This window comes from Humulus lupulus, chromosome 9, assembly GCF_963169125.1.
Source record: "Humulus lupulus chromosome 9, drHumLupu1.1, whole genome shotgun sequence".
Taxonomy (NCBI): domain Eukaryota; kingdom Viridiplantae; phylum Streptophyta; class Magnoliopsida; order Rosales; family Cannabaceae; genus Humulus; species Humulus lupulus.
The window spans coordinates 48,734,738-48,750,874 of NC_084801.1; the positions used below are offsets into that span (position 1 = coordinate 48,734,738).

Below are 16,137 nucleotides of genomic sequence, written 5' to 3' on the forward strand. Positions count from 1 at the left end.
CTTAATGCCAAGCGAAACTGCCAAACCCAATCCACATAAATGTTGATGACGTAACACACTTGCTTATTTCGAGCTTATATTTTACGAGCCTGACTTTCGAGACCATAATTTATATTGTCGAAATTTGGGTGTAACGTAAACTTATACATACAAAAGCTAAATACGAAAATAAGCAAGTGCGTAAAAGAGTAAATAGCATTAACAAAATAGTAGTATCATGACTAATAGAACAAAAATATAGTACCACGAAGAATAAAAAAAAAACGAAACTATTAATTTAAATGAATCAGTAACCTATTTGACAAAAGAAAGATAAATCTACCACATGCTAAGTGGAAAAGACAAAAAACAAAAAATAAAACTATGGTTAAAGGTTGCCTATCTGAAGTATCTTCATCGTAATGAACATTCAAGTCACAAATGGAAAAGAAAATAATACTCAATATCGTGTCCAAAATGGTAAGAAACTTCAAAATAACATATTGTGAACTCTAGCTACCATGTAATTTCTGATCTTCTCCTGGACGTTCCTCATCGTTTACAATTGAAGTTTCATTTCTGGAAACAATTTGCTTTATTGTAGTCAGAATATTGTCGCCGCCCTCCATTGGAACTCCAAATGGGGGGTTATTCAATTGCAGCAGAAGATGAAGATGTAATGAAAAGTCAATTTCAAAGAGTCAGCAGAGGAACCTGAAACTTCCTGCTTAAGATGCGAAACCACAAGGGGTTGAACCACCAGGTAAAAATGCTTTGCGCTCTACCCTTCGAGCAGTAACCTTCGAGCTCTACCAAAGCATCAACCTATATTAAATAGTCCAATCTAAACAAAGCAATTATATATACAATTAAAATTAAGGGTCACTAATTAACATATTTTTGACAGGTAAAAACATCCAGATCAGAAATTCCAAACTTATTCTAATTAATTCCAAGATCACCGTGTATGAAAAAAACGATGAGCAATACCCACAAAAGAAAATACTGATTATGAATAAAAAGAAAACCCCAAAGGTAAAAACAATTTAATCCAGACATGTGACTAATAGCGTAACCTAGAAATGAATCCCAATTTTGATACCCTTTTTGTCTTTCAAAATGGGTTGAATCCCAATTTTGACACCCATTCCATTGTCTTTCGAAATGGAAGAAGATATTAAGAGAAGAAGAGTGTATAAAGAACCGGCCACCACAATTGAAAAAAATCCAAATAACAAAAATTAATACTGAGTTAAGAAAGCTCAATTATCTTATTTCAAACATGTCATAAGAGCAGTCACTATGTTTAACTTCAGTTTTTTTTTTTTGGAAAACTTCAGTTCGTTTCAAGTCTCAGATTTAAACGAGAGACAATATTATCCAGAAAACTTTTTCTCTGTTTCTTCTATTAATTTCTTTGTATCCGAACACTTCATTTCTCAAGTATTCCTCTTGATGGATTTAATTGGCCCGGGCAAGACGACAGAAACAATGGCATCGTATCATCAATACAAAACAAGGACAACAACCCAAATTTATAAATATCAAGTTCTGAGTTCAGACCCATACACTTTATTATGCAGTACACAGAGTGGAGAAGAAACTCCACTACATAAACACAAAAAATTAACAAGCAATCTAAGCACACAAATATCAAAGACTCTGAAGCAATCACATAAACTGATAAACATCAACAGAATATACCCAAGGAAAAAACAAGCTGGAATCATACAGTTCAACCCCACAAACGGCTTCAGGCCTTATTCTACTCCTGGCTTTACTTACACAAGAGTTACCATGGTTGATCACAAGCCATGAAAGTGAGTAAAGCCAGATAATTATTCACTCTAATCCTTTAGATTCACGCACAAACCCGATCATACGGTGTAATAGCGTGTGGTTTTTGATGAAGAACAATCTTAACGGTGTTACCTTCCCCTCTTAAACAAAGAGGGAGAACATAACGGTGCTGTCTTACCCCGTCTATAACAAGGAGAGAACATAACAGTCTAGTATTTCCCCGCTTTAAACATATAGAAGGGGAACATAACAACTCCGCCTTCTCCTATTTAACATGGAGAATGTAACAACGTCAAAGCTGGGACCCTATCAAATGAAAAACATTTCATTCTCCAGGTCAGCATGCAATTTGAAGAACCTTTCATCCATTGAAACCACAGAAGACGAGGATGAAGATGATGCTAGCATAGAAGTAGAGGATGCAGCTGACGGTGGAGACACCCCCTCCGTCACTGCCTCGTGATACAGTCTCCCCCTATAGGCAGCAAGGTCAGCATAGTACACTGGTGGTACCAAAGAGACAGGTTTGGTGCAGCGAGCCATGGTAAAACACATGTCATATATGAGCTTCTGCAGTTGGTCAGAAGTAAACTTGTGTTCATCGTACAAGACATGGTAGTGAGTAGGCTTGCTTGTCCCTAGGCTTCCATAGTGACTGCACAGGTAGAAATCAAACTCAAAAGGGTGAACAACTGTTGTGTCAACAACTGTGCCAGGAGGCACATTACCGCTGGAACCTCCATCATTCCTACTACTCGGGAACAAACGGGTCTGGTGGCGCTTTTGGGCAACAATAAGAGTGATAGTTGGAGAATAATTTATGGTACTAAGTGCCATTCTCAAATCAAGTAACTCTTCATTGAGAACCATATCAAACTGGCCCTCACTAACTCCATCCCGGAAGATGATAATTTTCTCTGGGTAAACTTTGTTCAGGCGATCATAAGTACCAATAAGCTCCAAACACATGTCTCCAAAATCAAGAATCCTCTCACAGCGGTGGTGTTGTGCTCTAACTCTTGTAGCATAGCGGTTTGCAGCAGGCCAATTCATTGTGGCAACAACAGCTGCTATTGATGGGCTTGTCACATTCCAAGCACCGGGATGATTGACATCAGCCCCAATAAACATTAAATGGCCCGAACCTGTAGGAATAGGAAGCCGGGTACCTAGCTCCACATTGCTACCTCCAAGTTTAGCATTAAGTTTGAGACCAAGATTAGCAAGATATTGGTCGCTTGCCTTGTTTGCAAGCTCAGACAAGCAACACTGTGTGACAACACCAATTTTCGTTTCAGAGATCCACTTAAGATACTTGTAACCTGGATCCCTCTTAGACATTACACAAACAAGAAGTTGCAAGTGGCCTCTTCCATTCTTGTAAGCTCGCTGACTAACACCTTCAAGAAGCTCACGAAGTTTATCCACGCTAGAGAATTGATCCATTGATGTTGGTACATAAGAAAGTGGCTGTGCCATTCTAATGCCCAATTTTCCGCATCGACTGATAAGCTTTGGAATGAATGAATTGGGATCCAATTGAATATCCTGTTCATCATTTGACCAATGGCTGAAGTCTAGAACAACCCACCTCTCTATGGGTTTTCCTTGCACCACAGACTTTCCAAGTAAGTTCCACTGGCATTTCTCTTTGTCAACTGTTACGGTAGTAACCTTCCCATTGGGAGCACCAAGCTTCAGCTCAGGGGGGCCAATCACACGCCCAGTTACAGTACTCATATTTGTGTTGACATCAAATCCAAAATTGCGAGAGATGCCTCCACTGTCAATAACAAGTAATATAGAGCAAAATCAATACTCATATACATTATTTTCAACAAATCAAGTTATCTCATGTAATAATCAGTGAATATGACAACACCTGTCCAATTTTCTTATTGACTTCATCACATACCAAATCATTTAAGCTCAACCGTATCTTAGATTTATTTGTCACATAGTTCTGTCATATCAGGTAAATACATATACTACTATCACCATCTTCTAATGGTGCAAACTTGGTTCCTTTGGTAATAATGATAAATAGAGCATCCAAAACAACATGCAAATCAGCTCAACCACTTAGTTATTGGCAAAAGATTAGAAAGAAAATAATAGGAGTGGCTAACTACATAACTACAAACCATATGTTCGATATTTTACAAAAGTACAACTTAAACAAATAGTCCTAGGAATAAAAAATATAAGTTCAATTACAACTAACAATAAGACAAAAGATTAAGAATTCCAAAAAAATTAAACTACTGGCATTCAACAAGAAAAAGGTTATTCAACATAACGGGAAAAAAATACTAATTAACTAAAATATGCTCAACGTCAAGAATTATGAAAAGAACTGATGGTTAAACACCATCCTAGTTATCCAATGAGAGAATTAAACTTACCCGCAAGGACCATCTGCTGATTGAGCCAAATCCCGTATAAGACGCTCTCTAACATATGCTGGAGGCAATGAACACTGTTTCAATTGCTTGGCTGCATATTTATTTAGTTGCTCTTTGTTATACCTTTGCCCTTCAACAATTTCACAAAATTCCATTGGTACTTCGTTCCTTTTACCAATTTTCCCAAGATCCAAACAGGGAATGTCTATGTGCTCAATAACCTTACCATACTTCTCCTCAAAATACTTTACCAATCGAACTTCTTTGTCTGGAATTTTACCATCTGGATCTACAACAACAAACTTAGAGTTTCTTACATTCTCTCGTGCTAACCCCCTCACAATGTACTTTTGTTTGGTTCTGCGGTGAGTCACATACACTTTCAACCCCTTCAAAGCAGTCTCAACTTTATTTCTATACCTCCTAAAGTCGTTTAGGTTGAAACCTCTAATATGAGACACGAGGAAATCCAAAACTGGCATACTCTTACGAAAAGCCATGACAGAGTAGTCTAGACACTGGGATAGACCTTGAGATGTAAGCTTCAAGCTATGTTGAAATCCTCTATGAGCAAAAACTCCATTTCCAAGGTCATCTTCTGGATGAGGTTCTTTGGGATAGAAGCTTCTACCAAAAGGAATCATTCTCCTAGTCGGATTCTCCTTCATCACCAAATCCATCCCTTGCAAGATATCACGAGGGATTGATGGGAGACGTCCAAGTATGTAGTCGTTTAACCTGCCTAACTGGAGCTCATTTACAAGCTTTATACTGAAAAAGTAAGACCGGGCCGAGTCCTCTCCTGAAAGCACCACCTTGAACTTTCCAGTCGGCAATGGCACAGCACTAAATATATTCTTCTCACCATCATAAGCAGTCGATGATATAGGAAACTTTGAAGGATTGTCAGAGAATAACTTATCCCTGATCATTGAAAGATCAGGCTTGGGGATCCTCACAGGTCTTCCATGCTTGGGAGGAATCTCTGGCTGGACGTCTACATCATAGTGCAATATAACACTTTTGGGATTGTAGTTGACAACAAAGTGATTCACACGAATTCTAAGACTTCGGGTGGAATTTGAGCCACCCTTATCCGGCCTCCCTATCGGAACAATTCGGTCTTTGCTACCGGTAGGACGAGACGGCTGACTAGAAATCGTCATTCTTTGTACCCCATAAGCCACAGTATCTGTAAAGATTAAAGAAAGAGTTATGAATGTCAATCACTAACCAATTGAAGCCATTATTGCCTTGGCTTTCTCCCTAGCTTAAACCTACTTTATCTTAAAAGAAAAAAAAATTGACCCATTCCCATTAAAAGAGACGATCACAGCTAACAGAATAAATAAAATCTTTAATATAGCAATAAAATCCATTTAGAATGTGTTTTATTTTAATTTAAACTTTAGGATTAATTATAAAATTCTTGGTACACTGGGCAATTTAACAATTGCAGGAAAAAAGATATATATCACACTGACAAATATGATTTAACCAAAAATAGAAAATCATGAATTCGAACAAAAAATATGTGTACAGAAAGTTTCAGCAAAACGAAGTAATCACAAGCGAAAATCCGTACCTGGAGAAACACTCTCGGGTTGATTCTGTTCGAGTTGACTTGGAGAAGAAGTCACCGCTTTCCACCCTCTGCCGCGATTCCCCCAAACACTGCCTCCTCGTCCTACACCTCCATCTCCACCACCATAGCCAGAATCTCTGCTCGATCCCTCAGTAGGCACGATCTGAGGAGGTATAACCTCCGCCTGATCGCGATCACCACTACCAGATTGCCTCCAGACACCCCTGGATTGTTCGATCTGACTATCATAACGCTGCCGCTGATGCTGGTATCGATCCACGCCATGGCGACCACCACTTCTCCCTCTTCCTCTTCCTCCTCCCCCGCCTCTACCTTCTCCGCCATAACCACCACCACCAGAACCTCTGCCTCTTCCTCCTCCTCCTCCTCCTTGGCCATACCCATCACTGCCTCTTCCTCTTCCCCTGTAACCTCCGCCTCCTCTCTCCATGGGAACTCACGCAGGAGAATTAATCGAACAAAGAAATAAACTAAAAAATGCTTGTGTGTTTGCCTGTAACTTTTAGTGGATTACTGTGTTAACTATTCTCCTTATATATATACAGACAAGGAAGAGACATTGTGGCCGAATTACGGTCTTCTCCTCAATATACTGTGGGTGAAGTAGAAGGACTTACGAAAGGGGTTTAAAGAATGTTGGGTTTGATTTGGGCAACACTCTACAAAGAAAGAATCCAGAAGGTTCCGGTGTGTTCAAGAAGTTTCATTTTAGTACTTTGGGAAACTCCGGAGAAATGACATTGACGGAGTTGTTAAGGAAATTCCTCGTACGGTATTTGTTCCCTTTTATTTAGAGAGATAATACAATCGTAAAGTATACATTGTTATGCGTGCCCATTAAGTAATATAATCATTTGTATTTAAAAATTAGCCGTACTATTGTGAGAATTCTTAGTCCCAAGAGCGCTCGTAATCGGTTCAACTTTATCTTTTAAAATATATCTCTAAAATATTTTTATTTTTATTTTACTTCTAATTTTTATATTATACCAATTTTTTTTCTCAGTATCATTTAAATAATAATTTATTTTTAAATATTTTCTATTAATTTTAAATATTTTCTTTAACTATGAATAATATCATAATATCTTTTAATATTTATACTCATATATCATATCACATAATTATATTATAATTCTACTCATAAAAAAATAACAATAAAAATTTATTAAAAAATAAAATATAATAATATTATAAAATATAAATAAAAATCATTTACTAGGTATATAACTATATATAAATATATAAAAAGAGAAAAAAAAAAGGAGAAGAGCATATATATATATATATACTAGATACAAACAACGTGCAATACGCACGTTTGTTTAATTTTATTTATAGAATGTATTGATTATTTTTATTAAATGTATATTAAGGTCATATAAATTTTGAAATAAATATCCTATTTAATTAAATAATTTATTTATTTTTGTTTAAGTTTATGTCTGTTTTAGTTTTTTAATTTGGGAGTGACAACATGATATTATATATTATATATTTAATGTAATATTAAATATTATACGTTAATTTTAAATTTAAGTTTGTTGCTTGTTTTTTAAAAAAAAAAACAATTTGTTGCTAATTCATAACAGATTATATTATATATTTAATATGATATTATTCTAATAAGTGAGTTTAAGTTTAATAAAATTTTATTTAAGTTATAATAATATGATTTTGTTATTTTTAAATAATTATCATTGTAAAACATCTAAAAAATATCATATTTTAATTTGTTTAATTATTTATTATTTTAAAATAATTATCATTATAAAATATCTGAAAAAATATCATATTTTAATTTGTTTAATTATTTATTATTTTTAAATAATTATCATTATATAAATGAAAAAGATGCATGATTATACTGGTTTAGTCTAAAAAAGATGACTTACGTCCACTTTAGTTAATAATATTTACGATGAACTTTGAACATTCAAGAACAGTTACACTAGTTTGATCTTGTTATTGGGAACAATTACAGTAATAGAGAGGACAATTACAGCAATAGAGAGGTAGGAGTTCTCTCCGAAAATGAACAGTTACTCACTTTTGCCTCCCTCTTGTTATATTTTGATTTGCACTATTTATAACTGTAGAGATGAGAAGAGTTGATGGTGGCAAGTTGTTTCCCGATCAGGCTAATTTTTTAGACACTAAGATGAAGGCAGACTTCTGTCTCACCAAAAGTGATAATATTGTTGGGATTTGTGCCTTAAAGCGTAATTCTGTATGAACGATTACTACTAAATAAATAAATTTAATATTTTGTACTCATATTTGTATTTAATTATACATATCATTTATCATGAAGATCCAATATTATTAATGTGATCTTTGATTAAGTATATGTATAATGTTGTATATATAAGAGGATTTAATTCAAGATAATAATATAAAAATTGTTTGTAATTGCTAAATAAAGTGTGAGCCTTATTTAATAAAGATTATGAGTATGGTCTATCTTTTGTTAAAGACAGAACAATTCATCCAGACTGTTAAGCGTAGCGACATAAAAAGATAAAGTTACCTTATACAATATAGATTGTATTGGATTGGGACACGATGAAAGAAATAACTTATGATAATCTCCGTTAAAATATAGAATTCAACATTCATCAATCGATGGTCGTTTGAGACTTGACCTCAATCCTGAAGTGATAATGAACTCATATTTGTGCTTTTATCACTACTACAAAAAATGCTTTTTAGAACTGGCGGGACGTGAGTCCTCTATTTGAGAGCCTTAAAAACTAAAAAAGAATGAAAAGGTTTTATTTTTAATTTTTTTAAAATTAAATGGTAACCAAAGCTCCCGTCGAAGCTCCAACGATGACGGCAGCGCCACCACCCCACGGTGGTGGTTCGGTCCGATCTTTTAGTGGGTTTTGAATCCCAAAGCACAAGGAATGCAGTGGTGGTGGTCATTTGGCTAGGGGTGGCTCGAGGTGGTCGGAAAATGCCCAAAACATTTCGGAAACCCACATGGCCGCCGAACTTTGGAGGCTTCGTCGACTAGGCTAAGGGGCACATGAGGCCATGGGCTCGCGGGGCTGTCGGTTTCAGGTGCCGGGAAACGCCGTGTGCCGGCGCGTATAGATGGGGGGTGGACGAAGTGCCGTCGTTCGTGGCTAGGCAATGGGCATGCGTGAGAGAGAAAGAGAAAGAAAAATGGGGGAAGAGAGCAAGGAGAGAGAGAATGAGCTGTTGTGTTTTTTTTCTTTGTGGTTTAATATTATGATAAAACTTTAGTTAAAAAAAATTCTTCAAACTTTTAGAATACACATAAGTTTTTAGGGCTCGCTTTGCGTGTCCTAAAATAAAATCTTTAAGGACTCTCAATGAGTGTCCTAAAAAGTCCATGAACTTTTGTTAAAAGAAATTCAAACTTTTAGGGCACATAAGTTTTTAGGGCTCGCTTTGTGTGTCCTAAAAGAAATTCTTTAACGACTCTCAATGAGTGTCCTAAAATGTTGAGAAACTTTTGTTTAAAAAAAATTTAAATTTTTAGGACACGCATCAATTTTTAAGGCTCACGTTGCGAGTCCTAAAAGAAATTCTTTAAAGACTCTCAATGAGTGTCCTAAAAAGTCCAGGAGATGTTTTTAGGGCTCCCATTTTGGTGAGCAAGTCCTAAAAGAAATTATTTAAAAACTCTCAATGAGTGTCCTAAAAAGTCTAGGAGATGTTTTTAGGGCTCGCATCTTGGTGAGTGCCCTAAAAACATGTTTTTATAGTAGTGTATGCCTTTTGATTTATCGGGCAAGGTTCAATATTCCTACGATTGTATTCATGATATCTTGGAGTCATAGAACTACAAGTGGCTAGGAACATACTTCACATGTATGGAATTTTATCCTTACTTAAATGAAAGCAGATTAGTTGTTCCTTTTAGTGTTGATTCAGGGCTTAACACATAGAGCGTTCAATTTCTATTAGAGAACAAAAATTTCATTCTGTAATTAAATTTATAGAATAATGTTCATTAGAGGATCTATGGAACTAATTGATAAATACATAATTAGAGAGGTTAACAGACATTAAAACCTAGCTCTAATTATGAACAACTAGCAGTGGGTCATAGCTCATGCAATGACGAAATCAACGGATGACTTTATAGTTATAGCTTCTAATAATATAAGACTGTAGTTTTGAGAGTTCAACTATAAAATTCTAGTGGAAAAATAGATAGCTAATAAATTAATTAATGAAACTAAGAGTTAGTGAAATTAATTAAAATATTGGACCTTAGAACTACGAGTCCATATTGTTCATGTACTAGCTAGATAGATTCCTATCAAAAGGAAATAATTAAAAATAATAAGTATTATTTTTAATTTCACAAATTAATATTATTTGTGAAATAATATTTACAATATTATTTATGAAATAATATTTAATGGCAAATAAAATTATATTGATATTTTTTTAAAATTAGCTTTTTATTGAAAAATAGTTTAATCATATTTAATTTTGTAGTATAATTGTATACTCCATAAAATAATATGATAAATGCCCAACAAATAGCATTTTATAGAGATAAAATATCAAAAGACATAAAACCCTCTAGTTGAAGCCAACCATAGTCCAAATGGACTATGGCCCACACATAGGCCCAATGAGATTAGGGTTATGTCAGTATTTCTATTGTTATATTAATAGAATATAACATCAAGAAAAAAAATCATCAGATGCAATTTCACAATATATTTGCTAAGAGAAAAAAATAGATAACTTTGTTATGTCTGAATTGTGAAAATAACACCCTCTCATGTGAGATTCAAAAGTGTTATTGAATATCCTGCCAAATAGCAGACATTCACATGTCTCATTCTCTTTGTGTGAACCATAGTATGAAAGATAGTGTGTTAGGAGACTAAGACACTATTTGATCTACGCATGTTCTACATCTAGAAGGTATTTGTAATTTTATATTTTATTTAGATTCATGTCGCGTGAGAATATCTCATTCTAGTTATGGTTCCTAGAGTGATTCGTTCTTATGCTTTAATAATTGTTATTATCGCATTGAAGTATTATTTCATGTTTCCGCTGCACTGTCAATCACATGATCAAAAAACCAACAATTGGTACCAGAGTCATAGTTGAGATTATATAATAACAATTGTTACATATATAAACACGTAGAATATATGTTTTATGAGTAAACTTAAGAATTGTTCTTATTTCTTATATATTTTGAATGTGTTTTATGGATGTGTTGAATGAGATTAATCATTTAATTATAAGATTGTCTTTGTTTTTGGCTTTTGTTACACATTTTTTAATTAGATTCAATATACGTCATATTATTTTGTTGGGTATGGTTTCTATGCGATTTTTAATTTAATTATTTTAGAATTTGAGTTATTTGATTTAATGAGATGAGATTGAATAAAGAAAAATCATTCAAATTGTTTTGATTGATTTAAGTTATATAGCTGTGAGTGATGATTAAGTTTTGATCAATTGTGAATTGATCAAAACTATGCCAGCCATGGCTGCTCTTTAGAGCACAAAATTGGAGATGTCATCGACTAAGTGAGTCACATTTTGTGCAACTACTCAAATGATCCTTGTTTGGTCATTAAGCCATGTGCACGATCATTGACTAAGATACCTAAAGTTATCAATGCAATGATCAATTCATTTTATTTTTTTTTAAGAAAAAAGGTTGTTGCCGTAAGTTTTGTTTTGTGCAACAATTAAGATTTTTGTTTTATCTTATTTAATTAATGAGATTAGTTATTTAATTTAAAATAAGGATATATTATAATATTTGATATTATGATAAAATTGAGATATAACTGAGTTGTTAGTTGAATGACCCAATGGTTACACCATTTAAATTTGAATTGATTAATTATTTTATTAATTACTTAATTTCAATTTTTCCAAAAAAAATTAACTATATTAATTAAATTGAATAATTAATTAATTTATTACCAAATAAATTGTTAATTATTAATTTTGGGAAACAATATATTTATGTCTTAATTCAAAATTAAAAAAGTGAATTGCTCACTTTTCTTAATTTTATTATTGGGAATATTTGACTATTTAATCAGTCAAATATTTTGTTTGTGAAACAAGATAATTAACATTTATTTTTTAATAAAAAATATTTGATATATTGAAATCAAATATTCATCTAAGAAACTACTAATAAAATTAATAATTAATTTTCATTTAGAGAAATGAAATTTTTTTAAAACACATTAATTGGAGTTAAAATTTAGTTTATAAAAAATAATTAATTATTAATTAAATATAATTTTTGTAATTATAATTCCAATAATAGTCATTATAATAATAGTTTAAGAAACTGTTTATTATAACTAAAAATATTTATGAATTGATTTTTCCCAAATTTGATAATAGTTTTGGAAAGTATTAGTTATTAATTAATAATTTATGAAATTATTATTTTAATAACAAAAATTTACAAATTTTGGATAAAATCATAATTTACGAAATTAGGTCATCTCATTTATAACTTAGGATTAGGGTTTGAATATGAAATTCTCAAAGCCCACAACAAAGGATGAAGCTCATGGAGATTACAACAAGCTTTGAAGCCCAAGGAATGGTGTTAACTATATAAAATAGATTTATTTTTATTACTTTTTCGTTAGGGTTTGTCTTAGTATTACTGTGTTTTAGGTTTATTTTATTTAAGTTTTGTTTTAATAATTGATTTTTTGTTTATGTTGAAAAACTCAGGGAAAATATGAAGTTTGAGCTTAATTTAATAAGTTTTGCTCACGTTTTATATTGGCTTGGATTTAGTGCATGCAAAGCTGAGACTTAAATTTTGAATTTGACCATAATTGACTCCTTTTCTGGGAAATGATCGTGAAGTGGATGTTGAAAAACTAATCAGAGCACGAAGCAAAAAACTAGTGTGTGGTGGACACGTTGTTATTTTATTTTTATTATGAAACAACAGAACAACAATATACAAAATTTTCAATAATCATATAAACGATTTATATAACAAAGAAAAAAACCCAGAAACATTATCATACAATACTATTAATCATGCAATAAATATATATATACAATATATATAATATATATAAACACAAAAAAATCAAGAACATAAACTTTTACCTCTTGAAGCCTATCAAGTGTCCTTGAGTCTTTTCGTATTTGTATCGATCTTCCTATCCAAAGCTTTGAGCACTCAAACCACGATCTTCTAGAGTTTTATCTACACCTCAAGATGTGTGTGGGCACATAGAGAACACACGTTTGTATTTTATGAATCACAAGTATTTCTCAACACATGAGAACTTGGATTGTGGTCTGAGAATGACTAGAATAAAGAAGAAGAAAGAGAGAGAGTTTTCAATAATCATATAAACAATTTATATGACCAAGAAAAAAATCCAGAAACATTATCATACAATACTATTAATCATGCAACAAATATATGTATATATATAAATATACAATATATATTTATATATATATATGATATATATAAACAAAAAAAAAAATCAAGATGTTGACGCCGTTTTTCGTCAACTTAAGAAGGAGAGCAATTAAACAAGAAAACATCAGAGGAAATAGAAAAATATGAATACATGAGATTTTTACGTGGTTCAGCAGTTAAATTTGCCTAGCCCAGAGTTTTCTCTCCAGAAATCAGTCTTTTGGTCCCCTACAAATGGAGTTTTCTTCTCTATTTATAGAGAAGGTTAGAGAATTCATTCCCACATATTTCGGGAAGATATTATGGGAATCAAATAATATAATGCTATTTAATGCATTATTTTCTACGTACATGGAAACGTCCCACAAAATGTGGGATCGGATAACAAATTAAATGATATCCCTTAAACATTGGGATTGCACAACAATAAATATGTTCATATATAACTGATTAATTCAAATACGAAATTCATTACATCTCCGAGACTATCAGTTGATCACGAGCTCGTCGCCTAACTTTGTCTACGCTCGGAACAAGTATCCATTGACGATGTCGCCACATTCGAACTCACACATTTCGAGCTTGAACCATTTCGGAAGGCAAGGAATGGTTCTGGGATATATTCAAGTGCCAAACCATGCTATTTGCGAGCTCAGAGCATATTCGAGGCTACACATCCCTCAAACCTTCGAGGTCGCTATTTACATAAATGATTTGGCTGAAGGATCATATGACGACTGTGTATATTTCGAGCTTACACCTAATGAGCCTAGATTTCGGGATCATTTCTCATGCTCATAATCTGGGTGTAACATTTTGCCCTCTCGAAAGTATTAGTTCGAATCCTATGAGAAGGAAACCTTTGAACTTTCCTTCTTGGTAACTATACCATTAATTGTACTCGAGTGTGGACACGCGTTAGCCAGGGATTGCTCAACTAGAGTACTCGAGTGCTTTGGTACCATGCCCACGTCCATTCGCCTGCCAAATTTATGCCGCCATCGCTTCATTTATACCTGACCGTCGGATCAGATACGAAATCTGGTTAATGGTTTAGATTAGCCCGACCTTTGACATTCCCTAGGGCCTATAAATATGTCCGGATCATCTCCTTCCCCTCACTTTTGCATTTTAAACTTTTAGAGAGAAGAAAGAAGAACAAACCAGAACCCAAACATCATTCGGTCCTTGCATGTTTTCCAAACCAAGAAAACAAAGCAACTTTGGCTTGTTCGACTCCGTGAGATCATTCTTGCAACCAATCCTGCGGTCATCAATCTCTCTGTATCCGCCGGCCACCGTGTGTAAGTTTCTGTTCTTGATCCCATATGTTTATATACATTTTATTTTTACATTTTTGCGTGCACATTTGTACTGTTTCTCTGTGGGTACATTTACTAGTTTAGCACTAGAATGTTTAAGCCGATACTATGTAGCTCTGAGGTTCATATGATATTACGGGTTCCAAACCCAGTTTTTGCGTAAAAGATACAAATATGGCTCTTTTACTGTGTTATTTAAGTTTCGGATAACATATCGTGTAGACCAAAAAATGGGGTATGGAATTAGGGTTTTTAAATTGCATGTTTCCCAAAATTATCTCCTTTTTGAGTAACCGCCAACTTTTTCCCTGAAAATCCAAGATTCTCAAAAATAAATCCACTTTCCCCCCTTCGCGTCCAATACACGCTCGGAGCCTGACTCTGTCATTAGCTCAGGTTCCTTCCGAGCTCGATCTTGTTCTTTTGACCGACCTAATTCCATGGTATCGTGCATTCAACCTCGAACCATCTCGATTTTATCCTTTATTTCTTGCGTGCCTGGCCCTCACCCTTTTCTTTCTTGCTAGATGTCGTAGAATTTGGAAAGACGGTGGGGGTCAATATTCGCGATTCCCTATTCGCCGACTACTCCGAGCCCTGAATTGCCCTTTACTCGGAATCAGCTGCTGATTTGCGAGCACGAAGTGTGTGAGCAAGAGGACATTCGAGCTCACTTCTAACGTCAAATCGACGAGGTCGAAGAGAGAAAGAGGAAAAAACTCCGGGTCGCAATCTATCCAGACCCGGACCCCGAGCCTAAACCAATCCCTCTTGACCCCAAGCTTAAAGTAACAGTCGCTTTCAAATGGAGCAATCTCATATTTTCACTGATGGAAGAATCATCAAATCGTCCATCCACCTCACAGCCGACTGCGATTCCCACCTCGAGTGGGGAGTTTTTCGAGGTCGAGCATTATTGGAGCTCGGTTTCTTCATTGGGATAAATCTCCAACATCCTAGCTCGCCATAGCCTAGGATTGTCTGGCTCGATGAGGTGTCGAGCTTTGGCCTCCAATGAACGAAGCTGTTACGCCTCAGGAGATGGCCGTCCCGACATTAAGTTGAAGCTCACGGCTTGGAGCCGCGAGCATATGAAGGCATGGGCCTTATTGCCCTTGAAGTCCTTTTTCAAGGACTTTCTGGATTTTGTCGGGCTCACACCCTTCCAACTCCAGACCAACTCATACAGGGTCTTATCAGCCCTGAGGTCGCTATACCACGAGCTGAAGTGGGAAGGACATTCGCCAAGAGAGATTCTGTATCTCTTTTGCTTGAAAAACAACCCCTCCCGAGCTCGGGGAGAAGATGGCTTCTACTACCTTTCAAGCTATCCCAGGGAGAAGAACATCTTCGAGGACATGCCCAACCATCCTCCTAACTTCAAGCAGGCGTTCTTTTGGACATACGACCTGGCTCCCTCTAAGTATTATTCATTCAGACGAATTCGTAAGTATACAGTCCTTTTTCCATTCGTGCTCGACTTTTGCTTAGGTTCGATTTACTCATAATGTATTCGATTCTTCAGCCAGCTATCACCGTCCTACCCCCACGGACGCAATGAAGGAGCATAAAGAGGCTTTGCTCCAG

At 34.6% G+C, this 16,137-nt stretch overlaps 1 protein-coding gene across 1 annotated transcript; it reads right to left on the reverse strand.

The window, feature by feature from the left end:
* Positions 1 to 1,497: 1,497 nt before the first annotated feature.
* On the reverse strand, positions 1,498 to 6,564 carry LOC133801974 (protein argonaute 2). Its single transcript, XM_062240206.1, has 3 exons — positions 5,770 to 6,564; positions 4,185 to 5,376; positions 1,498 to 3,562 (listed from the first exon to the last, which is right to left on the reverse strand). Exons 1-3 carry the CDS (start codon positions 6,218 to 6,220, stop codon positions 2,089 to 2,091), a joined length of 3,117 nt encoding a protein of 1,038 aa, XP_062096190.1. The 5' UTR covers positions 6,221 to 6,564; the 3' UTR covers positions 1,498 to 2,088.
* Positions 6,565 to 16,137: the final 9,573 nt, after the last annotated feature.